This window comes from Eretmochelys imbricata, chromosome 14 (genome assembly GCF_965152235.1).
Source record: "Eretmochelys imbricata isolate rEreImb1 chromosome 14, rEreImb1.hap1, whole genome shotgun sequence".
Lineage (NCBI taxonomy): Eukaryota > Metazoa > Chordata > Testudines > Cheloniidae > Eretmochelys > Eretmochelys imbricata.
In genome coordinates this window covers 22507364-22532315 of record NC_135585.1, presented here as the reverse complement: position 1 = coordinate 22532315, position 24952 = coordinate 22507364, and the positions used below count along the sequence as shown (strand labels likewise).

The window sequence follows — 24952 nt, the reverse complement described above, 5'->3', positions numbered from 1 at the left end:
TCTCCTGCACACACACTTCAGCCTGGCCTGGCTCACTTCCGGATCTGCCTAACCCTTGTCTCCATGGTGCTGTTGCTCTGCAAACCTGTTTTTCCGGCCCCGAGTAAAGATTAGGCCGCGGGACAGCACAGACGGGCGTCCCATTGGCCGTGGGCCTGTGCGGGGACTGCTGGGCTGCTCCGAAGGGATGAGGGGGACAACGCCTCCAGCGAGGACCCCGGGGACTCTGCTCTCCCCCCCCGGCTACCAAGCAGCTGCTTTCCTGTATTCCAGCCCTGCCTGGCACCCTTGCCTGGCGAAGGCTAGTTAGGGCTGGAATCTGGGAGAGGCTTCTGGGTCCTGGCACAGGGACACAAAACCTTCCCCTCTTGGGCTGCAGTCGGAAGGACCAGCAGCACTCAGAGCACCTGCTGGGTGTCAGTCCAGCTGCAGGCAGATGGGGCCCGTGTCACCCGTTGGCACTCGTTGCCAGTGCTGTCAGAAAGGTCACAGTTCTGTAACTCCCTTGCCAGGCAGCTGGGTCCCCCAGGAAACACAACAGCCTTGCACGAACTCCCTTAGAGGATCAGGGCGTAGGGCAGAATTGCACCCCTGTACTAATAGCCACTAATGCCTGCGTCACATCCTGGGCTGTCATAGCTATTCCCGCAGCTGGATCCATGTCATTCTCCTCCTCTTCGGGGTGGGGAAACTGAGGTACAAACTTGCCCAAGGTCATCCAGCCAGCGCACGTCTGTGAGAGCTGGGAATCGACCCCCCTGCTCCTCTCTCCCAGGCTTGTGTCCTACCCTGGGACCATGCTGTCTCCCTGGCTGGCTGAGGGGCTCTGTGCTGTGGATGCCTGTGCAGGGGGGTTATATGGGATTTTGGGGTTGAAGGAGCTGCCAGTGAGGAATCTGTCACCAGTGCTCTGCTGTCTTTGCAGAGGCCCGTGGGGAGAGCAAAGCAGGCTGCCTGTAAATAGGCTGCTTTCCGCCAGGCGTTGGCAGCTCTCTAATTGATTTCTGGAGCAGCGTGGCAGCGTTTCCGCGCAGCTGTTTGTTTTTACAAGGCTGGCGTGTTGCTTTCCACTTGGCATGCACGCTCCCGCTTGTGCTTTTCCTGCAGATTCCCCAGCACTTAGCAGCCCGGCCTCAGGTCTTCGAGTGTTGCACTTAATGAGTGTAATGGTGTCTAGAAACTGGCTCAGTATGCAGCAATGTGTGTGAAGAGAGAGTTAGCCTCCAGGCACAGGCCAAATGGGATAGCTAGAGTTCCCCGTGGCCTGGAAGTTCCTGAAATTAAAGCCCAGACACTGGACGGAGAGCAGGATGGTCTAGTGGTTAAAGGATTGGCGTGGGGCTTGGGAGATCTGGGTTTAGTTTAGCTCTGCCACAGATTGCTTGCACAACCTTAGTCATAGAATCATAGAATATCAGGGTTGGAAGGGACCTCAGGAGGTCATCTAGTCCAACCCCCTGCTCAAAGCAGGACCAATCCCCAAAGTCAAGTCACTTAATCTCTCTGGGGATGTTATTTCCTTAGTCAGTCTTGTCTGCTTTGGTTGGAAGCTGTGAGGGGCCAGGCCTGTCTCTCACTAGGTGTATGTGCCCACCCCGGGCGCTAGTGTCATGCTGCGAGCGAAGTATATGAACTCTTTAATCTATTGAGCATGTCTGCCCTGCATGGGGACTTGCCCTGCACTAAGGAGACACCCACCGGCCCTGCACTGCACTGACTAGACACCCACCAGCCCCCATGCACTGGTGGCGTGGAGTTTTTCTGGGGATCCTCTCTTCTTGGCTTGCTGTGCAGTCCTGGTCAGGAGCCTGGAAGGCTTTGTCTATCTACACTGCATTGTAAACCCAGGGCTGGGAGACTCGGCGTTTCCATGCTGCACTGTAAACCTGGGCTTACCATTGCTGGACCCGTGTCTCCCAGCCGTGTTAATGTGTCCACACTGCATCGCGTGGACCTTCTGCCTCAGGTCTTCAGTTAAACCTGTGTGCACACTGCATGGTGACAGGGCTTAGACCCGAGTCACAGCAGGACTCGGGCTCTGACACTCCCAGCAGGGTCCTGGGACGTGGGTCCTGAGTGCTCACTGACCCGAGTCAGGCTGATGTGCGTGTAGACAGAAGTGGGGTTTGGGCTCAAACATGAGTCAGAGTCCGGCTTAGTGTGCAGTGTGGACACACCCAAAGGAAACCCAGCTCAGCACATTGCAAACGCCATTAGAAGGCTGCACTTGTAATAAAACACATCTGGTAACAGAGACAATTATTTCCTTAAACTATTCCCTTTATTGGCAAAGAGCAGCGAAGAACAGCCCAGCTTCCTGCATAAACCAGAGACCCTGCAGCCCCTCTGGAGTGCTGGCAATGACTCAGAGGCTTCATTTGCCCTGGAGCAGTGCAAACAACAGCCCTGAGATAAAAGTCAAACAGCTGGGATGCGCAAAGGGGCTCAGCTCCTTAGAGGCTTAATCCAGGACCCTGAATTCCCTGTCTGTCGATTGCAAGCGATTGTTTAACCAGCTTAACAGTAGGGAAACTTCCATAGTAAATAGCACTTGTGGTAGCAAATGGACCCACTGTGCCAGACTCCCCTACATGGACTTTGGTGGAGTTACGCTAGGGAATAGCCTGGCCCATTGACTCGGTGTCTTCTCTTCCCTTGCATGCAGGGCAGGCTGTTACCCTCCAGCAGCTAGAAACCCTAGCCAGAGGCGGGATGGGCAGGACCTGGGGACTGGTGATGGACCATGCAGCGCCTTGGCTGTAGATCAGTAGTCCAGCGTGGGCCTGGTCAAAAACACTCAGCTCTCTGATGGTCTCTGTGACCATCAGCTGTTGACTTTGGTGCTGTCTCTTGGTGGCTGGGCATTCTGATCTGCGGGCCCCACCCCATGAGGTAGGATGCAGCGTCCCATGCCAGCAGCATTGGGGACCAGGGTCTTTCTAGCAGGGCAAGGAAGAAACAATTCCATGGGAGAGGCAAGCAGGGTTCGTCAGGAACCCGAGCTGGAGCTGGGTGAGCCGGGAGTCTGGAGGAGCTTGGATTTCAGTCTGAACAATTCTGTGCCCCGCACGGCCACAAACTCAGCGGGGAAGTGCCCCCTACAGGGTCACCAGCAAGGCTGCCTGGAGTGCAGAGGTCTCTCCTCACTCCTGGTTCTTCCCAGCCCCAGTTAGCGTGTGAGACATGTCAAGATCAGCCCAAGGTGATGTGGCTGCAGGAAGCGGGCCCATGGCATACTAATCAGCTGTGTGCCATCCCCCGTGAGCTCGCTTGTGTCCTGTCAGGTACCAAAGAGCTAATGCCAGTCCTCTGTCCTTCTCTTGTGTTGCAGAATATCGTCGCCAAGTATGGCGCTCAGTTCCGGGGGAACTCGCAGCACGACGCCCTGGAGTTCCTGCTCTGGTTGCTGGACAGAATGCACGAAGATCTGGGCTCCTCATCACCCAGCCAGAAGGCTAGGATAGCGGGCAAGGTCAGTGTCCTCTACCCTCCCCTGCCAGACGTCTCTGCACTCTCTCCCCAGGGCACTGCTGTTGTAAGGAGCTGGCTGGGGTGTATGTCTCACCACTGCTCTCTAGTGGATGGGATCAGAGCTGCTCAGCAGTGTGTCCTAGGCCCTGCACTGCTAACAGATTCTCACACAGTAAGAGCCTGCACCCTTGGGGCAGGGGAATCGGAGTAAAGTTCTGCGTGGCTGCCGTGTTAGTGCAGCACTGGGACAATGGCAAAGACCTGTAGGCTGAAGATAAACATGTCAAAGGCTGTGAGATGCTCAGGTACTGTGGTGAGGGGGGCCAGGTAGGAACCATGGGTAGATAGATGGGACCATGGATTTGGTACCCTCTTATCATGTCCCCCCACTCCTCCCACAGGATCCTCCTCAGCCAGTCCGAGGCTGGGGTGTTTTGCGGACACTGGGGAATAGTCTCGGTTTATGCCGTGACTCTTGGCGGGGGCGGGGGGAATTGGGGGTGAGAACATGGCTGATTGGCCCCTTGGCTGTTGGTATTTTCCTCCTGCCAGTGGAGGGACCTGTGCCCCGGGCCAAGCCTTTTCCCCGGACGGATCTGCTTGGTTGTGCCATTGCGGCATGAGGGCAGTGAGTGTCACCACACCACCCGTGGGGAGCGGCTGCTGCCTGCAGAGGATAAAAGCCCGACTGCTGGTGCCGGTTAGCGCAGCTCCTCTTGTCGCCCTGGGCGCTTTCTCCAACCCGGGCTCCTGGGTTCTCTTCCCAGGGCGCTGGGTGTGTGGATGAGCCAGCGATCGTGGTGTTCGTGCCTGGGGCTTTGCTGCGACATATCGTGGAGCTTCTTTAGCTGGGGGAGAAGAGGCTTTCAGAGATTCTCAGGCCACAGGGGACCATTCTGGTTGCCTAGTCTGACCTCCGGCATGGTGGTGTCCATGCTGCCCCCAGCCAGCATTCGGGTCGGGGAGGGGCTGCGTCAACACAGCACATGCAGATACTGCAAAGGGGCCCGTGTGCCTGGCGGGGGGCGGTGCAGCATCGCAGACACACAGTGAGTTCAGTGTGGGGCAGGGACAGGCCCGGCAGGGAGCAGTTCCCTTGTCACAACACACAGGCCTAGCCTATCGATGGTTATAGCCCTGCCCCTCTGTTCAGTCACGCCCCCTGCTGCTGCAGCGCTCAGCAGATTTAACGAGGTCCCTCTGCCTTCATCTGGCCACGGCGCCCACACTGCGCCTTGCGCGGGCTGCAGGCCCCTCAGGAGGGCCCCTGACCCCGTTTCCATCCTTGGCTGGGCCTTGAATGGGGTTGCCAGGCTGGGTCCCGGAGAGAGACAATAGGGAAAGGCAGAGCTTTGAAAGCTGCTGCTCTCCCATTGTGTGCTCCGGCTTCGGGAGGCCAGGCAAGCAGCTGGGGCTGAATGGTGTCTGAGCTGGGGCTGAAAGGGGATGGCAAATAATGTGCTGCTTGTGATTCGCGGCACACAGCTGCTTGGCTGGCCCGCTGCCAGCGGCACATCCGCCTTCACGGGCACCCTGGCCTTAGGAGGGGTCCGGCTTTGGGCTGTTCCTCCCCCACCCATTCAGTCACCTCAGGGAGGCAGTGTCCTTTCAGATGGCGCTCAAATGCCAGGCACAGGGTTGGGCATCTGAAGGGGAAGACTGTGAAGTGGGGAAGTCTTGTCCAGTGGGTAGGGCACTAGCCTGTGAGTTGGGAGATCTGGGTTCAAGTCCCTGCTCTGCCCCAGACACTCAGTGTGATCGTCGGTAAGTCCCTTAACTTCCCTGTGCCTCAGTTTCCCATTTATGGAATAGGGATAATAGCACTGCCCTGCCTCGTGGGATAAACACCTCAATCCAATCCTGGTGCCCACATAACCCTGCCAGTGAATGCACCTCTTTCTTCACCTGCTGCTACTCCAGCTCCTGCCCTGTCCGGGAGCACGGCTCTTTTCTTCTACAGACCACTGGGATAAGGCTAAGCCCTGCCACACTCGTTTCACCTCTGGCCACACACTCTGCTCTGAAGCATGGTCTCTAGCGAAGTGAGGCTGAGGCTAAGTGCCCTGCACAGGGTAGCCTGTCAGTGCTCGTGACCGGCAGGATCCCAGGCATGCTCGGTGCAGACATCTCCACTGCCCCCATCCCCGGGGGGGACCAGCAATTAACGCGAGTTCCTGGGCAGCTTCATACAGGCTAATTCTGTGGGACATTAAAGCCTGTGCCGCCCGGCTGCCATCTCTGCGTTTGCCAGTGCTCTCCTCCCTCCGGTGCTCCAGTGCCCATTGAAAACCCCAAAGTGCCCCGCCCAGCTTCTGGCAGCCAGAGGTTTAGGATTGGCCGGAGCATGGGATTACATCCCTGACCATCTGGCTAATGGTCATTGATAGACCTACTCACCATGAACTTATCCAGTTCTTTGTTGAACCCAGTTATAGTTTTGGCCTTCACAACATCCCCTGGCAATGAGTTCCACAGGTTGACTGTGCGTTGTGTGAAGAAGTATTTCCTCTTGTTTGTGTTAAACCTGGTGCCCATTTATTTCATTTGGTGACCCCGGATTCTTGTGTTGTGTGAAGGGGTAAATAGCACTTCCTTATTCACTTTCTCCACACCAGTCATGATTTTATAGACCTCAAACATATCCCCCCTTAGTCGTCTCTTTTCCAAGCTGAAAAGCCCTAATCTTTTCAGTCTCTCCTCATATGGAAGCCATTCCATGCCCTTCTCTGAACCTTGTCCAGTTCCACTGTATCCTCTTTGAGATGGAGTGACCAAAACTGGACACAGTATTCCAGGGGTGGGTGCACCATGGATTTATGGAGTGGCATTATATTTTCTGTCTTATTTTCTATCCCTTTCTTAATAGTTCCTAGCCCTTTTGACTGCTGATACGGACTGAGCAGAAATTTTCAGAGAACGATCCATGATGATTCCAAGATCTCCTTCTTGAGTGGCAAAAGTCAATTTAGACCTCATCAGTATATCGGTCTAGTTGGAATAATTTTTTCCAGTGTGCATTACTTTGCACCTATCAATGTTAAATTTCGTCTCCCATTTTGTTGCTCAGTCACCCAGTTTTGTGAGATCCCTTTGTAACTCTTCGCAGCCAGCAAATGTGCCCCTCTGTTGTTCACTCCCCTTTTCCAGCTTCTTAATGAACAGCACAGGACCCCACACAGATCCTTGGGGGTTCCTGCTATTTACCTTTCTCCATTGTGAAAACTGTCCATTTATTCCTACCCTTGTTTCCTATCTTTTAGATCCAGAGAGGACCTTCCCTCTTATCCCATGACTACTTAGTTTACTTAAGACCCTTTGGCGAGGGATCTTTTCAAAGGCTTTCCGAAAGGCCAAGTACACTATGTTCACTGGGTCCCCCTTCTCCACATGCTGACTCCCTCAAAGAATTCTAACAGATTGGTGAGGCATATTTCCCTTTACAAAAGCTGTGTTAACTCTTCCCCAGCATATCGTGTTTATTTCGGTATTAGATAATTCTGTTCTTTTCTACAGTTTCTGCCAGTTTGCCCGTCCATTACAAGCTGTTTCCTCGCCGTGCGAGCCAGCACTTGCATCCTGCGCTCTGAAGAGGAACAGCCACTCAGTCAAGCAGGGCCAATCCAGCCGTCCCCTGCCTCCTAGCTCCCATGCGCTCCTCAGAGAGAGGATTACAGTTCAGTTCTCATCAGAATCTTGACCACCCGTGACAGTTGCCATCTCCTCCCGCCTGCAGCCCTCAGGGCGGGGGAGCACAGCATAACTCAGTGCCTCCCATTTCCATAGGGCCTGTCAACTCCAAGCGCTTTGCAAGCTCCGGCCAGGCTCTGATCTCACACCCGCTTTCCAGCTGTGTTGCTCTGCCGGCTTCGATGGGTAATTGCCAGTTCTTCTTTGAGTGCTGGTCCCTACGTGTACTCCACACAGGGGATATGCAGGCACGCCATGTGCCTGAGGCCAGGATGTTTTGCAAGCAGTGCCCGTTGGCCTGCACATGCTTGGATAGCGTTTTCCCCTTTTAATTCCCCACCTGCGGATTTCCCCCCCTGAGAAATCTGGGATTATGCCCAGAGTCCTAGGGTTCATAAGAATGGCCATATGGAGTCAGATCAAAGGTCCATCTAGCCCAGTATCCTGTCTTCTGACAGTGGCCACTGCCAGGTGCCCCAGAGGGAATGAACAGAACAGGCAGTCATTGAGAGTCCATCCCCTGTCACCCATTCATCAGTCTCCCACCCCATACATCAGTCTCACAAAGCGGGCAGCTCATGGAGATCTGGGTTCATTCAACTGGAGAAAAGTCGCCAAGGAATCTTCAAAGAACACAAGCCACCCGGACCACAAAGGGGCACTGTTTCAGCATCAGCACAGAGAGATAAGACACGACAAACTAACCACCAGCAGCACTTGCTGCAGGGCTGGGATAATGCTGGAGGTCTCCCAGCCCAGAACCACCCAGCTGCATGAGCTTGGGAACAGAGGCTAAGACTGTTAAGCCAAAGGAGAAGGCTTGAGATCAAGGGGCATGGCCATAGACAATAAGGACAAGCCATCTTCGTCTAAGTCTGTCCTGAAGAGAGAGGATCCCTCCCCAGGCCCATCAAAGTCAGGAGAGCTGGCACACACGGGTGCTAAGGACTTAGACAGGAGAAGGACCCAGATTCGACAAGTCGGACATCAGCTCTGATGGTGAAGGCTCAGGATAAATTGCTCCTGGTGCTCCCATCCCTTCTACAGCTGCTGCTTCCACCCCAGGAGGGCGGAGAAGTGTAACTTTGTTCCATTCAAGAGAGGAGAGTTTTTGTTCTCTCACCCGCTGTCTAACTCATTGCTGGTGCAGGCGGCTACAGAGCAGTCCAAGCCCCTGCCCCACAAAGGCTGCTCCCTCTGTTAGGGGGCAGAAGTCACTCAATCTTCTCTTCCACCTCCCTCCAGTTCCGGATCTCAAATGACGAGGCCCTCTTGGCCAAACCTGATTTTACTAGTTACACAAAGTGTATGGAATTTAAAGCCAAGCTCCCTGAAGAGGATGGGGCCCGCTTCCAGGCCTTAGTGGATGAGGGTAGATTGGTGGTCAAAACTTCCCTCTGAGTATTTTTGGCCCCTCCAGCATCCTTGGAGAGAGGGGCAGGAGTGGGGGGGGGGGTTCCCGTGCTGCATGTCCCCCACCCCATTCCTCTGGCTCGTGTTTAATACTATTTCACCGGGGCGCTATTCTTGCAGGGGTGTGAATCGCTGGAACTGTTGGCCCACTGCATTCCCCTGCAGCCGCAGTTCCCTGGAGCACGGCTTGGGCTCTGCTTGGGCCCAGCTCCCCCAGCTCAGCGCTGGGCTTTAGACAGCGTTAGCAAGTTTCAGTAGCCCCTTTGCATGCAGCTGCCCCCCTCCCACTCTTGGGCTGGGCCTTCCTCCTGCAAACAGGACCTCAGTGTGGGTGTATGGGGAGGCTGGAGTTCGGTATTCTCTCTTGCTCTCTGGATCTCAGTCCTGGCCTCCCTCTGTGTGGCCGTTGGGTTCTTAGCCCCTGCACTTTGGGGATGGCCCCTGGGCAACACCCGGCTGAACTCACCAGCTGCAATGGGTCCCCAGTCTCTAAGCACTAAGATCCTGGAGCTGGTGCTTGGGGCAGGCCTGCAGGGGCCAAGGGAATGGGAGCAGGAGGGGGCACGGTTCTTCCCACCTGGCTGCAGGAGGGGAGGGGAGCCATGCCACATATCCGAGAGCACCCCTGCTAGGGGTGCTGGGCAATCACGCCCTGCTCATCCCTAAACTCCTCCCCATGCTGGACCCCGTGGGGTCCACCCCTCCTGGGCAGGCTGCCTGTGTCCTCCTTCCCCACTCTGCTTCTACCCCCTCCTCTCTTCTCCGGTCAGGACCCAGAGGCTGGGGGTGGGAGTGGAGTTCCCTGTCCCTGTCCCTGAGGGGCAGGAGGCTGACAGCCCACAGGATGAGCTCCTGCTCGATTTCACGCTGATTGCAGGGAGGTAACACTGCTCCTGCTGGGAATGGCAGCGCGGGTGTCCGGGGCATTGTGGGGCCTCTGTCGTGTACTGAGCTCCCATTGGCACCCAGAGGTGGCACTGAACCCGTCAGAGAGATCGTGGCGACCCCCTGGGAACTAGAGCTATCAGCGCAGTGGGGCGGGGGGAGGGGGAGGATTGACTTGCTCAAGGGAGAGGGGCAGGAGATGAAGCCAGTCTGGGCCAAGCCATACGTGGATCTGGTGGTGTCTCGGCCTGGTTCCTAGTGCCCACCACGCACTTCCCTCCCCCCTTGTAGGCAGAGCAGGATCGAATGGCCCCCAGGGCCTGAGCTCTCCACTGGCCCCAGAGGACGGGGAGCAGCATGTGTGGGCGGAGGTTGCCCCACTGGGCAGGGTCGGGGATGAGCAGAGCCCCCTGTCTCCAGACCTGTCAGTCTGGCACCTTCCGCCAGCCCCAGCTTCACCAAGATCTTAAAGAAATCCAGTGGGCAGGGCATGGTGATTACAGGGCTCCCACGCAAGGGCAGGGCAGGGACCCTGCCCCCCTGTGGCCTGAGGGTGAGGGGGCAGCGGGCTCGATTCCCCAAGGGATGGGTCCCTTGGCTTTGTGGTTAGGCCGGAGCTGTGCTGGGCCAGGGCAGTGGGAAAGCCCTGGCTGCAGACCCGGTCCTGCTGGGCTCTGCCAGCAGAAGCAGCCAGTTCAGGAGTTGGGTGGTGAGCCCAGCCAGGCGGGAGAGGAGCGGGGCCGGGCTGCCCACCTCAGCTCGCCCTAATCCCTGCCTGCGTTTTGGCAGCGGGCTCTCTGGTTGGATCCCGTTTAACCAGTAGATTATCCCCTTTCCTGGGATCCTGAGACCCTCCCTCTGTGCACATACACACAATGTCTCATCAGCCCGGCGTAGGCAAGGGGCCCCCTGGAGCCTCACCAGTGCCAGAGAAATCCCTGCCAAGGGACTCTGGCATTTGTAAAGTGAAACCCCTCCACCCATCTCGCCCCCTGCTCTCTCGGCTCCCAGAGGCACTCAACCCCACTGCGGATTTTCCCTGGCAGGGCTGGGCTGGGTGGTTCTGGGCTGGGAGACCTCCAGCATTATCCCAGCCCTGCAGCAAGTGCTGCTGGTGGTTAGTTTGTCGTGTCTTATCTCTCTGTGCTGATGATGAAACAGTGCCCCTTTGTGGTCCAGGTGGCTTGTGTTCTTTGAAGATTCCTTGGCGACTTTTCTCCAGTTGAATGAACCCAGATCTCCAGAGTCCCATGCTGGCGTCGCACGCACCAGACTGTCCTCTTCCCTGGGCACGGCCCCTGGGGATGAGCTGACTGCGGGGGTTTTGCAGTGACACTGGGGAGCATATACTGGGGACAGAGGCTGCTAAATTCTGAGAGGAGGGACCCCTGGACGCAGCAAGTCCTTCCCCAGCCTGCAGTGCCGACATGACCCATTTCCCTCTGTGGCCGGAACCAACCCAGCTCTGCCCGTGGCAGGGGCAGGAACAGAAGCCAGGAGTCCTGACTCCTAGGTCGCTGCTCTGGTGCCCTGGCTATGGGATCACACTTCCTGCCCAGCCTGCACCCCCTGGGAGGGACTGGGTCTGCTTTTGCACAAAGCCGGTCAGCCCTGTTCAGACTGCGCTTGGTGGTCTCTGCTCCCCACTGCCCAGCTCTGCTTGGCCCTGCAGACTGTAACTCCTCCAGGCAGAGCGTGGCGTTGAGGAGTGGCTGTCGCACCTCCAGGTGTGGGTAGCATAGCAGCACAGCCAAGCAGCTGTAGCATCCGTCGCTAGGAGCTGCATCTCCCGGTCACTTTGGTCTCCAGTCATCTGCAGTCACAGCAAGCCCCCAGCACTGGCCGCACTCCGTTTCCAGCCATAGGAACACAAGGCCTGGCACAGCCTGCTCGGGGTGGTCGGAGCGTGCCCACTTATGGCTCTGGGAGACAGCCGGGAATTCGCGTTAGATGGGCCATGCTGCTGTTCTCACAGAGATGGGAGCATCCTGTTAGACCCTCCAGCCCCCTCCCTGGGGCAGTGCACAGCCATTCAGTACTGCACATTTACTGGGGCATTGCCCAATCTAGTTTTAAATGTGCCAGCACATCCCTAGGGATGCTCTGCACAGAGCTGGGGGTCAGAAAGGGTCCCAGCTGTGCAGCCTGACCTGTCCTTTTCTCCCCCACCTAGTTCCAGCCCCCTCAGGGCGCGCTCTTTAACACCTCCCCCACTTTGGCCGTGCACACCCTGGGCTCCGGGGGAGCTGAAGGCGCTCAGCATCTCTCAGGATTGGGCCGTAGATAAGTTGGAAATTTTTCGCTGAAACTGTTTTTGGTGGAAAACAGCAACGTGCCCAAACAGGGCGTTTTGCAGGAAAGGGGCGGTTTCCACAACGTTTTTGGCTCGGCAAAATGTCGGAAAGGAAAGTGTTCAAATTATTGTGACGTTCTGGAAATGAAAAGTTCTGGGTTTCCGGACCGGGTGAGAGGCGGGGGTGTGGTGTGGTGTGTGTGTGTGGTGAGGGGTGATTCTCCTCTTTACACCACTCCAGGGGGCGCAATGGAGAGCACAAGCAGGGCCATGTCTTTAACTGCAGGGACAGGGAGGCAATCTCTGTCGTCGCTCTGTGCCCTCGTTCCCCGTCTGCACAATGTGGTAATAGCATTGCCCTGCCTCAGCGGGGCATTGTGAGGATTAATGCATTACGGCGTGTGAGGTGTTCTGATACCAGGCCACTGGGGGCTGGAGAGGTACCTACAACAGATAACTAGAGAGAGACACACCTGGCAAAACAGCAGGTCGGGACTGAAATGCATCAGCAGAACTGTGCGGGCTCTGTGCCAGGGGGCACTGCAGATCAGCCGTGGCACAGCAGTGCAGGCTGGTGGAGCACCCATCCGTACCATGCATGGCTCCAGTCGTTTCCATCTGCTCCAAATCCTTCGGCGAAGGAACGGGAAACCCCCTTGATCACACTGACCGCTTGGTTCATTTCCCGGGGATCTGCAGTGGAAGTGGAATACGACGGCAGGTCGAACGCCAAAGGGATCAGGTAAAGCGAGATGGAGACCTGGTTCTGCCTCCCGCTGCTGTCTCAAGTCTCTCATCTCAGCGTCAGTTGCATGAAACTTTAAGGCATCAAAGGCGACAGCTGTCCTGAGAGCTTGTGCAGCAGGTACAGCTGCAGCTGCCGGGGGAAGGGAGCAGCAGATGAAAATTCTGCAGTGTGTATCAGGGCTGGGAAGGTGACAGTGCCCTCGCCCTGGGAGGAGAGAGTTCCCTCTCCAGTCGTGCCCAGCACATCGCAGGAAACCTCCAACAATGAGCCCATCTGCCCATAGCCAAGCTCTCCCCACTGGCCCAGGTAGGTCTGTTTCCCACCTGCCAACCCATCAGCAAGATGTGCTGCGAGCAGAGAGATGGAGCTGCTGGGGGGTCATTATAGCATCCTCTGTGCTGGCAGCAGCATCCAGCATGTGCAGCACATTGCAAATCCCTTCTCCACTGCAGTCAGTTCCCACGCCGGCTGGAGGATGGGCCCGGGCTTCATGGCCATCCAGAAGGCGGGGCAGATGGACCGAGACCAACCAAGTCTGCAGGGAGTCATCAACCTGCCTGCTTGTGTCCTGCTGAGCCGGAGCAGATTGTCAGTGCTGGCTTCTTAGGGGTTTTTTGTATGAGGGCCTGCTCCTGTCCCTGCTGTTAAGTAGCTGCTGGGTTCTGCCCCAGAGGTGCCTGCACTTCAGGTGTATTTAATTTTCCTCCGTCCTTTGGGATTGTTCAAGAAGGAAGATAAAATTATGGAAATCAGAGAGTTGGCAGCCCCAGCCCCTACCTCAAGACAAACAGAGGTTGCAACCAGCAGCCAGTCTTGGGGATCCATTAACTTCCTCACAGAAATGAGCTGAAACCAGAGTCTCTGCCCTGAAATGTCAGGGCTGGGACGAGTGGCTCACACTGAAATCCCAGGACCTAAAACCCACTTCCCCTACAGCTTTGGTCCCGGTTTGGATTCAGAAGGATCAGGGGCCTATATGAAATACTTTCAAGTCCATTAGTAACTAAGGAGAATGTTAGACAACAAGGGATAAACCTTTTGAAAGCAGCAGGCCCAGCACCCAAGAGTCCTAAAAGAGTTGGCTGAGGAGATCTCTGACTCGGTGATGTTAATTTCTATAAATCTTTGAATACCAGGGAAATTGCAGAAGACTGGAAGAGTGCTAATGTTTAGCCAATATTCAAAAAGGGCAAGTAGGACGACCCAGGTAACCATAGGCTGGTTAGCCTGACATCTGTAATTGGCAAAATAATGGAAATGCTGGTAAGGGGATTCAGTGGATAAAGAATGAATGGCTAGGAAGACAATGACTGCAGTCAACATGGTCTTATGGAAAACAGATCTCGACAGACAAACCTGATTTCACTCTTTGAGGAGATTGCAAGTTTGGTTGATAAAGGTAACTGGGTAGATGTAAAATACTTAGACGTTAGTACGGCATTTGACTTAGTACTGCACAGTATTCTGATTTAAAAAATAGCCCTCTACATTATCAATACAGCACATGTTAAATGGGTTAAGAACTGGCTAACTGATAGATCGCAAAAAGTGTAGTTTTTACTGGGGACTCCTCATTCAATGGGGATGTTTCGACTGGGATTCTGCAGGGATCAGCAGAAGACCCAACATTACTAAAGATTTTAATCAATGACCTGGAAGTAAGTATAAAATCGCTCTGGATACAATCTGTGGCTGAGTAAATGATGAGGACAGGGCCATCATACAGAGCGATCTGGGTCTCTTGGTAAGCAGGGCCTGCTCAAACAAACGGCATTTTAATACAGACAAATACAAAGCACTACATCTAGGAGCAAGGAATGGAGGCAAAAGCCTGCAGAACGGGGGACTGGATCCTGGAACGCAAGGACTCTGAAAAAGATTGAGGGGTCACAGTGGACAGACAGCTCAACATGACCTCCCAGTGCAGTGTTCTGGCACAAAGGGTTAATGCGATCTTTGGAGGTGTAAACGGGCGTGGTAAGAGCAGCAGGGTGATTTTACCCCTGTGTATGGCATTGGTGAGACTGATGATGGAGCCTGCGGCCAGCTCTGGTGTCCACGTCTTAAAACGGATGTTGAAAAATTGGAGAGGGTGCAGAAAAGAGCCACAAAACTGATGTGAGCATAGGATAAAATGCCATGTAGTGAGAGACTTAAGGAATTTAATCTTTTTGTCTTATCAAGTGTGTGGGGCAGGACCAGAGGACCTCTTGAGAGCCCTTCCCACCCGACATTTCTGTGATGATCGAGAGGTGACTTGATTAGCATCATGGGGAGGGACCACCAGGTACGGAGGGGCTCTTTAGCCGAGCAGAGAAAGGCAGAACGAGAACCAAAGGCTGGAGACTGAAGCCAGACATGTTCCGATTCAAAAATCTTGTGCAATTGTTTAAAAGCGGAAGGATTAACCATTGGAACCAAGTGCCAAGGGAAGTGGTGGATGCTCAATCTCTTGATGACTTCCTATTAAGAGTGGGTGCCTTCCAGGAAGAGATGCGTTAGTCAAACCCAGCTCACTGGGCTCAATACAGGGGTAACTGGTTGAAATCTAATGGGCTGGAGATCAGAATTCAGACCCCTTCGCCTTATCTTCGATGACTCTGTGGGGATGTGGCTGGAACCTCGTGAGAACAGCAACTCCCAGGAGATTTCCAGTGCTTGGCATCTTGCTGATCTCAATGAGATTTCTGCCGTTGGGAGATCAAAATCTGGTGGGAACAGCTCACAGGATGTTGGCTTTGTCTAATCCAGAGACTGGCTGTCCTCGCGCATCCCAGCCTGACCCTCACCTGGATCGAGATCCTCACGCTGCTTCCCGGGCCCAGCAGAGAGGCAAATTCTAGCCAGGAAGATCAGTCAGAATCCAGCCCAGAGGCGCCTCATGACATCAGGACACTCTCCAGCTTGGTTTATGTCCCCGAGTCCTTCTGCACTGATCCCTCTTTCCAGGTGTCATTCTCCGTGGGGAGCCCATTCATCCTATTGGACTTCCCCACCCCATGCTTGAGGTACACTCACATTCTGTCCCTGTTTACAGCTTTCAACCTAAAAATGCTCTCTCTTTAGGACATGGTTAGCTCTTTAATGTCCCTAGCCAATGCCCGTTAGTGCCCATGGGGTTGCACCAGGGATGAGTTTGGCCCTGGTTGTATCTCAGTACACCCGTTGCTCGTCACCCAGCGGTCTCTTCAACCATAGGACTCTTCCTGGCCACCAGGGGATGGCACCCATCTCAGGTACAGGTGCCAACCGGGGATGGCGTTCCCAGTGGGCAGCTATGCTGCTCGTGCACCGGTTGGCTGTGGGGTAGGGGACACCACTGGCTAGTTAGTTGCTCAGGACTATGTGGCCTTTTTCCTATTTAGCCACATGTCAAGTGAGGCCGTATCAGTGTCTGTGGCTGTTGCTAGCCAATTGACAGCTCCAGGGCCTGCATTGGAATGAGAAGCTGCCAGGAACTCCAAGCAAACTTTAGCCCGGCATCTGTGGCATGAGCCGTCCTGGGTGTCACTCGTGCACTGTGCCCTAGATGCACTGCCTGGTGCTGCCGGCGGCGAGACATCTGGGCCGTTATTGTCATGTCTTAGTGCTGAGCCCAGGGGAAAGAAATGCACCCTTCATGTTAAAACAGCTCCGGCATGTTTCTCTGCAAGAGAGCAGCTCTCCCTGTGCAGGGAGCAGCAGCGCGAGACAGGGATGCTGCTAGCAGCATCCAGCTGAGCTGGCCTGCCCAGAGCTGCACTTTAAAACCCATTCCCCGCTCCCAGGCTGCTTACATCTTTAATGGAGCTGAGGTGCTCTGTGTGTGCTTATGCAAGTGTATCTGTCTGGGTGAATCCTGAGCTCTCCCTCTTCCTTTGCCTCTCTCCCCTGACAGCTGTCTCTCAAAATCAGACAGTTACTGCAAAGACAACTCACAATAATACTGGGTGAGTTACTGTTGCTGGGAATTTTGTCCAGAGGAGTGGTTGAAAAGGAGATGTTGTTGCAACTATAAAATCATGATGGGCATGGAGAAAATAAATAAATTATTCCTTCTCAGACCACAAGAACTAGGGGTCACCCAATGCAATTAATAGGCAACAGGTTTAAAACAAGCAAAAAGGAAATATGCCTTCACACAACGCACAGTCAACTTGTGGAACTGCCAGAGGATGTTGTGAAGGCCAAGACTATAACAGGGTTCAAAAAAGAACTAGATAAGTTCCTGGAAGATAGGTCCATCAATGGCTATTATCCAGGATGGGCAGGGATGGTGTCCTTTGCCTCTGTTTGCCAGAAGCTGGGAATGTGAGACAGGGGATGGATCACTTGGGGATTACCTGTTCTGTCCATTGGCCACTGTCGGAAGACAGGATACTGGGCTACGTGGGCCTTTGGTCTGACCCAATATGGCTGTTCTTATTTTTTTATGTTAAATATTTACACTTTATTTCTGACCTCTCCATCCAAGAATCTTTCACTGTTTCCAGTAACCTGAGACACTGTTTCTCCTGTGACGTGACTGGATGGAGACCAGGATGACATTAGCAGGACGTTGCTCCTAATCTGAAGGTTGGAGTTTGGGATGGGTTGCATCCCAAATGGGAACAGGGGAAACCTACAGACCCATTTGCCCATCTAGTCCAGTATCTGGCCTCTATCATCAGCCAGCAACAGATACTTCAGAGAAAGATGCAAGAACCCCCACAGTAGGCAGTTATGGAATAACCTGCTCACAAGCACAATTCCCTGCTGACCCCAATAGTCAGAGAATGATTAAAGCCCTGAAGCAGGAGGGCTTAGATCCCTTCCAAATAGCTCAATTTATTTTAGTATTGCCTATTGTCATGCTGGATACTCTTGTTATCATTGTCTAATTCCTTTCTCGGTCTTGCCTGAGCAACATCTGGCAGTGACTTCTGCCGGCCAATTGTCAGTTGTGTGAAAAAGCATTTTCTTGAATCTGTTTTAAGTTCACCGCCTTTCAATTTCACTGACTCTCCCTCGTCCCTTGTTCTTGGATTCTGACGCAGGCTGATGTCCAGGCTTGGCAGAATTTGATTTATTTTTATTATTATTTCAACTGATAATATCAATGTTTATTTTTAAGCATTTTTTTCTATTTGTATTCATTTAAATTTTCGCAATTGTGGGAATAATGGTGGGGGGAGGGTCAGATAATTATTTAATGATAGTAAATGTAGAGACTCAAAATAAAGCTTTGTAAATGATTAAAACACAAATTGGCAACCTCACATGTCCACATATACAGAGTAAATATCCTGAAATCAACAAATCGTACCCGTTTTTACTGTTCATTCACTGTCCTTTTGTAACAAGCCTAATTCAAAAGTCTAAATCATTGAACTTTGACTCTAATATGTTCACACAGGATTTTGCTTACATTGTCTGTCTGTAAATTTTGATGATTACCCTGGAAATGCTTTTTTGCCAGTTTGTGTGTGTCCTGTGAAATCGATGTTGTTTACTGACATTTACCAATACAAACTGAATCCTTCCAAACCTAGTGATACCCTCCCCGAGCCTCTAGCCTTTCTAATCTTCTGTGGCTGAAGTGCCCTTGGTTTGTTACAGGTGTGCTTGGAGGTGACTGATCATTTCCACTATCCAGTTTGTTTCACCTTTTTGTCTGGCTTTTTGTCCTTGCATAGTGATTCCTGTGTTGGTTCCTTTAAACAGCTGTTGAAAGTGCTCTTGCCCAATATTACAGCTCAGAACTCCTAAATCATGTTACTTTTTCATTGGTTTAAATTCCTTCTAAACATGCCATTAGGAGCTGTAGCAGTTGCCTCCCTAGGTTGGAGTAGATTTCCCTCCTGCACATATAATGTGTCTATATTAGACACCCCATATCATAGTATCTGAGCCCCTCACAGTCATAAGGTATTTATCCTCCCCCTCCTGTGAGGCAGGGCAGGGCTGTTATCCTCTTTGTACAGATGGGGACCTGAGGCACAGAGGGACTAAGTGATTTGCCCAAGGTCACACAGGAAGTCTGTGGCAGAGCATAGAATTGAAGCCAGGTCTCTATTCCCAGGGCAGTGGTCTAACCACTGGACTGTCCTTCCTTTCTGATAATTTCTCTCTAAGTAGTGCCGCTCTGGTGGGTGTGGGCAGGGGGTTAGGAGGTCTGGGATTGCTATTCTCTGGGTTAGGAAACACACTCATTATCTTATTTTTATTGTGGTCTTAATACAATCTTTCTTAAACCATCTCTGCTTGGCTTTCTTTTCCCTTTTTATTGGGTTCTCTTTAGTTCCACGGATGTCCTACTTAAAGAGTCCTTGGCAGCTGTGTTAAAAATGCTATTTAACTTTCCAAGCACTCGATTTATGCCACCAGATGTACGGCAGTGATTTTTTATTCAAGAAAGCATTGCTCATATTTCTATCCATTGGCTTTTCAGGATTCTGTTTTATTTTTCCTTCTGTCCCCTGGGTCCCTATAAATCTGACAGGAGGTTTATGGAGATTTGGGGAAGTATCATTTTTCACTACCCCTTGGTTTGATTTATTCATGCACGGAACAATTTGCTTGTGACCTGACAGCTGCGATTGAGATTTTACTATTAGTGCATCAATGTCTCTGCTAAGGAAAGCGGCTACTGCTTGCAATCAGATGTGTCTCTGCCTATAGAGTTACCTCTTACTCTCTGTCGGGCTGCACAGGCTCCGATTGTTACACACAGTCACGCCTCTCTTGCTATTTGTTCTAGCACATTATCGTGATTCGTGCTCTGTTTTAATATTCGGGCACAGGAAAGGGACCGTTATCAAGCCTGCTCTGTTGTTTCTATGGGACTTGCCATTCTCTACGATTCAACAAAGTGCTGTAAGCCCATTTCATTGGGTCTCCTCACATGCTTAACTTTAAACCCATGCCAACTCAGCCTGGCATCTGAGAGTCAAGCTGGGTGTAGTGTTTAGGAATCGGGGAGTATCCAGTGGTGCTCACGGGGTTGTGCGTTTAGAAGCCTGTAGGAGCAGCGGTGTGGCTATGTAATGAGGTCTGGTGTGTTGTGTAGAGTTAGTAAACCCCATTATTCTGTCTCTGCTGTGCCCGGGTGGTTCCTTCATATTACCTTTGCATAAAAAGCAAATGACACAACATAGGGCTCCTTCCTCAACCTGCGTCACTGACTGTAAGAAATTCAGCCGCCTTGCTCAGGTGTCTCTGAGTGCTTCAGTTTGTCTGCCCAGGTGTACCTGATCTGAATGCGGGGCTGGAGTTTCAAAGGCTCTCAGCTCCCATTTAAGCAGTGTAGTAAAGTGGTCATCAAGGGGTTAAATGGGCTACTCACAGTAGTATGGGTTGGAGCCATGCTCCACCCTCCCTCACTCCCTGTTTAGGCAGTGGGAATTTCCAGTTCTCTCCCCTCTATGATGCAGTTAATAAAGCAGCGAGTTCCTAGCCTGCAGTCCGGTGAGCAAACAGGTTTGTTGTTGCACCTTTTACAAAAAGCAGGTTCTTCTCAGGTGTGCTCAGCCATTTCTAGTCTGGCCTGGTTTTCATTACACTTCACTTTGTTTCTCTCAGTTGCTCCCAGGGGTGCCGTTCTAATGATGGGTGCCCTTGGTTTGAGCAGCTGTTGGCATTTTAGGCCTTAAGTCATTTAACCCTGCTCAGAGCAGGTTGACAGGATGTATTGGTTCAACGGCTACCAGCTGTGTTGCCAGTCCTTGCGATTTTCTCATGAGTCTCATGACAGCTGGTATGTTTCTTAAAGTCCCAGCTTCTGGAGTCATGGGGTGGTTGGAGTATATTTCTCAGCTTGCATTAGAAAAGAGAGAGAGAGTTTCTAGCAGAAATAATTGTGGAGAAAAGCGTGAAAATCTGGAAGGGGAGTGAAAAGAGCTCAAAATATATATTTTATTTTTAAAAAACCTTGTGATTTTTAAGCAAATGAGGGGATTGTTGTGGCCTCATAGATGATTTGGGAACAGCTGGGGTTGGCGATGCTGTGCCAGTGGCCTTCAGGGCTTTGTACACGCTGGAGCTCCAGCCACTGTGTCTAGCACCATCAGCGCGGCACTGGTGGTAGCCACGGTGGGCAATCTGCAGGGAGAAGGCTAGCGCGGAGGAGGCCTTTGTAGGCATTGCTGCTGACACACAAGATGGGACAGACTCTGGCTCCCTCTCCCTTGGCCAGGCCGGCTCTGTAGGGCTAGACATGTCCTTGCCACTGAAGTGGGCAGAGATCTCACTCTGATATTCCCTTGGGTGGGGGGGACGGTATTTTTTACACCCTCACTCTTTGCAGATAAGCAGCCCTTTAGGGATGTTCTGCAGTGCTTTTAAGAAGGTCCTTTCAGAGTAGGTTTCAGAGTAACAGCCGTGTTAGTCTGTATTCGCAAAAAGAAAAGGAGTACTTGTGGCACCTTAGAGACTAAATAAATTTTCTCTAAGGTGCCACAAGTACTCCTTTTCCTTCAGAGTAGGTGACCGATTCATTCTTGAGGAAACAAGGGGCATGCATGGAGCACGGCAGAGAGGGCCACGCGCCTTCTCCCCTCCCTCCCCCCCCGTGTATCCTTTCCTACTAGAAAGGGGCATAAATCTGATCTCGCTGCTTTGCACTTTGCCTGAATGATTGCACACGCATACACATGTGAATATATGCACATGTACACACGGGCACATGTGTGCACACACACATGGAAGAAATAGCTCCCGGTGGCTCCCCGGGGAGTAAGCCGGCAGGGTGGGGGAATAGCTTGGATTATGTAATAGGATCACATCTCGCCTTGTTCTATTTTGAGCACGATCCTGTAGCTATCGTGTTTTGTTCTCTCAAGAGATTCCAGACACGGAGAGCCCTCGGCTCGTGCTGAGCCCTCCCTTTGTCCAACAGCAGGAGATAAGGCTGCTGAATACAGTTATGAGCCTTTGTGTTTCCAGCTTCAATTAGTGTACATGGTTCCCTGGGGTGAAGCAGGGTCTAGATGCATATTGCGGAGAGTTTTCTGCGTTCATGGGAGTGTGCTACATGGTGCCACATCTAGATCCAAATCCTGAGAAGGGCTCAGCTCCTGTAGCTTCATGAAGGCAGCGCCTCTCAGGGTTTAGCACTGCCTGTGGCTTCCCAGGCGTCTCTGAGGGTTGGGTGGTAGGCGGCTGGCTGAATGGCTCTCCCTGCTGGGAACGCTTGGCTGGCCCCGTCCAACAGCCCTCGCTTGTGGGGAGGTCCCACTGGTGACTTGAGGATGGAGAGGATTCTCCCACACTCTGCTCAGCCGCATCTTGACCTCTGCCTTTTCAAGGCTGGTTGTGCTGGGGAACTAGTTTGCCCCCCGGCCACGGCCTGTTGCTTGGCCACTCTCCTCCCCACCTGGCTGATTCCTCTCCTGGCTCGTTAATGTCAGTTTCATAAGGCCAGAAAGGACCATTAGCTCGTCTGGGCTGGCTTCCTGCTGGGCTCGGGCCCTAACATTCCTCCCTGACACCCCTCCGCTGAGCCCGGTGAATTCAGTTAAACCAGAGCATCGTGATCCTCAGGAGACTAAACTGGTGTGTGCTGCAGCAGAGACCTCGGGGTGTTGATGCCTGAGGGTTCTGCAATGGCAGGGAGCAAATCAGGTCGGACGTGCCCTGGTGATCCTGGCAGGTGCGGGAGCGTCCCAAGCTGCAGATAAAGGCAGAAAAATCTGGTGTGTGAATAAGGCTCACCATCTGGCTGGCTCTTCCTCCAGTGATCTGTCCCACCCCCAGGAGGAAGCTGGATTGGTCCCCAGACAGGCAGGCCTCAAGTATCCTGGCCTTGGAGGATCTGCAGAAGTCAGGGATGGCCACCCCAAGGGCCTGTGTCTCTGCACTGGGTTCTGACCCTTGCAGCCTCCTCTAGCTCCCTGGCAGCTGGCTCATGGAGCGGAGCTGCCAGGAAAGTCAGCCCAGTCTTCCCGCCCCCCCAGTTCCCCTCTAGGGCTGGAGAATTCACCTGTTGGGGAGGAAGTGGGTTGGTGAATGCTGATGAGACTTGTAAAGACCTAGCGGTTTGAGGAGGGGAGAGAATTAGTACCGCAACCCCACGAAGTCCCCACAGTGGGAGGCCGGGTGGGGGTGATGGTGCTGGTGCTGCCCTTGCCCAGAGCAATCAGGTCTAGTCCCTGTTGCCCACCAAGGTAGACCAGTATCCTGCCTGTCCATTACCAACAGAGAGGAGACGCCTGACAGTTTCTCTGCCTCTGGCTCTGTGTGGAGCCGGGTTCTGGTGGGAGTCACACCCCTGTGAATCAGGAGCGACTCTGTTCCAGCCAGTGCAGTGATGCTCCATTTACACTGATGGCACTTTGCCCTTAAACCTGCTGGGGAGCAGGATTCTCCCCACTAGGAATTTCTCCCCAGGGCCTGTGAGGGGCCTGCCACTTTCTCCCGGGGCTTGGATTGCTTCTGTGTGCTGATTGCTACAGGAATGAGGAGAGGAAGCAAGTGCGTAGGTGTGTCGCGGAAGGGATGGGCTAGAGACTAAAGGCCAGGGTGGGGCTGCAGGTGATCCGGGCACTGTGCCCAGTTTTGCCAGTGTGACTTTGAACCTTTCAGTATCAGCTGGCGAGCATGTTGAGGGCTTTGCATAGCAGAGGCTAAAGAAGGGCAAGGTGTTCGCAGGCTTAGGTGCAGCTGGAAGATATGAGCCCTCTTATCTCCCTCGGGGCTGTAGCTCCAGCCTCCTTCTCTTAGCGCAGATTTCTGGGCTTTCCTAGCATGCTGTTCCACCTCCCCGGACTCTCTCTTGGCTCGTCTCCTTTCCAGCTCCTCTGCTGACTGCGTTTGCTCAGAGCCGGGCAGCGGTTGATGACTTTCCCCTGAGAGCATCTCACAGCCTTTCATCTCTCCCTTGTTTCAAACTTTTCCACTTGCAGAGCTTTGGAAGCCTGGCTCGTGGGTCACTTCATGCTGCACTGCTGTTGGAGGGCCGTGCCAACCACCTGCCCTGTTTGCTGGAGAGCTTTATCTCTGTCTCACTGCCGTGAGCCAGGGCTGTCCCACAACAGCAGCTGTTTAATGTCTGCAGAGCGCTCGAACGAGCCGAGTGCCTCTCTTCTGGGTATTTTTAAACAAGCTGCGCGGAGTTTGGTGCCCGTGTCGAGATGCCCTGGGCTTGTTTGGAATCTGCTGCTATTCTTTGGGGCGTTAGCTGCAGTCAGGGTCTCTGGGGTGCTTTGATGTTTGCAAAGCTGGAATTACTGCTGCTCCTTCGTGCTCTGTGTTCTTGGGCAAGTTGGGCCTGAGCACAAGAAATGCGGCCTCCCCTGCCATTGGCTACTGGTGGGACCCTGCCTCCCTGCTCATTCCTGATTCCTGTGTAAACTGCTCACCAGGCAAGCGCATGTGTAGCGTAAGCTTCATTCAGCCCAGTAATGGTATGTCCACCCTGCACACCAAGCCAGGCTCGGACTCAGGTTTGAGCTCAAGCCCTCCATCCATCCACACACACATCAGTCTGACTCACATCACTGAGCATTGAGGACCCCAGAGCTAGAACCCTGCTAGGGGTGTGGGTCAGAGTCCAAGTCCTGCTGGGACTCAGGTCCAGGCCCTGTCATTCAGGCCAGTGGGTGGAAGGCTCCAGATGCTGTTCCCCCCCCTTTCCCGCCCCGAGCTTGCTAGTGCCCCTGTGCGGACAGCTGACCCAGCAGGGGAGATCACTGGTGAGGACGAGCAGGGCAGGGCCTCATGGCGAGATCACTAGGTGTTGGGAAGATGTTGGGCTGCTGAATCATTTTGTCACACGTCCTCCTGCCGAACAGGGCCAGGCAGGGAGTGAGGGGGCATGCCAACGCTGAGGCTGGAGAGAGCATGCCAGGTCAGTAGCATACATGCACCAGCTCTCGGGTCTGCACAAGGAGCAGGGCTGTGCTTCTGGGAAGCTGTTGGGGATCCCAGCTGCCCGGTGAGGAATTTTTTCTCTGGGCATGGCCAGTTACACCATTAACCCATGCAAGTGCCTTTCCAAGAGGAGTTGCAAAGCCCCATGGCCTGAGACTAGCAGGCCATGGCTAGGCAGCAGTTCTGCGGAAAAGGACCTAGGGGTGACAGTGGACGAGAAGCTGGATATGAGTCAGCAGTGTGCCCTTGTTGCCAAGAAGGCCAATGGCATTTTGGGATGTATAAGTAGGGGCATAGTGAGCAGATCGAGGGATGTGATCGTTCCCCTCTATTCGACATTGGTGAGGCCTCATCTGGAGTACAGTGTCCAGTTTTGGGCCCCACACTACAAGAAGGATGTGGATAAATTGGAGAGAGTCCAGCGAAGGGCAACAAAAATGATTAGGGGTCTAGAACACATGACTTATGAGGAGAGGCTGAGGGAGCTGGGATTGTTTAGCCTGCAGAAGAGAAGAATGAGGGGGGATTTGATAGCTGCTTTCAACTACCTGAAAGGGGGTTCCAAAGAGGATGGCTCTAGACTGTTCTCAATGGTAGCAGATGACAGAACGAGGAGTAATGGTCTCAAG

The 24952-nt window shown here is 53.3% G+C and overlaps 1 protein-coding gene across 1 annotated transcript in view; it reads left to right on the top strand.

The window, feature by feature from the left end:
* The window catches only part of USP43 (ubiquitin specific peptidase 43), a 188780-nt gene that overhangs the window by 23324 nt on the left and 140504 nt on the right, over positions 1 to 24952 (top strand). Inside the window, exon 2 of the mRNA XM_077833850.1 lies at positions 3332 to 3472. Coding sequence (XP_077689976.1) covers positions 3332 to 3472 — 141 coding nt within the window. The remainder of the gene's footprint in view (positions 1 to 3331; positions 3473 to 24952) is intronic.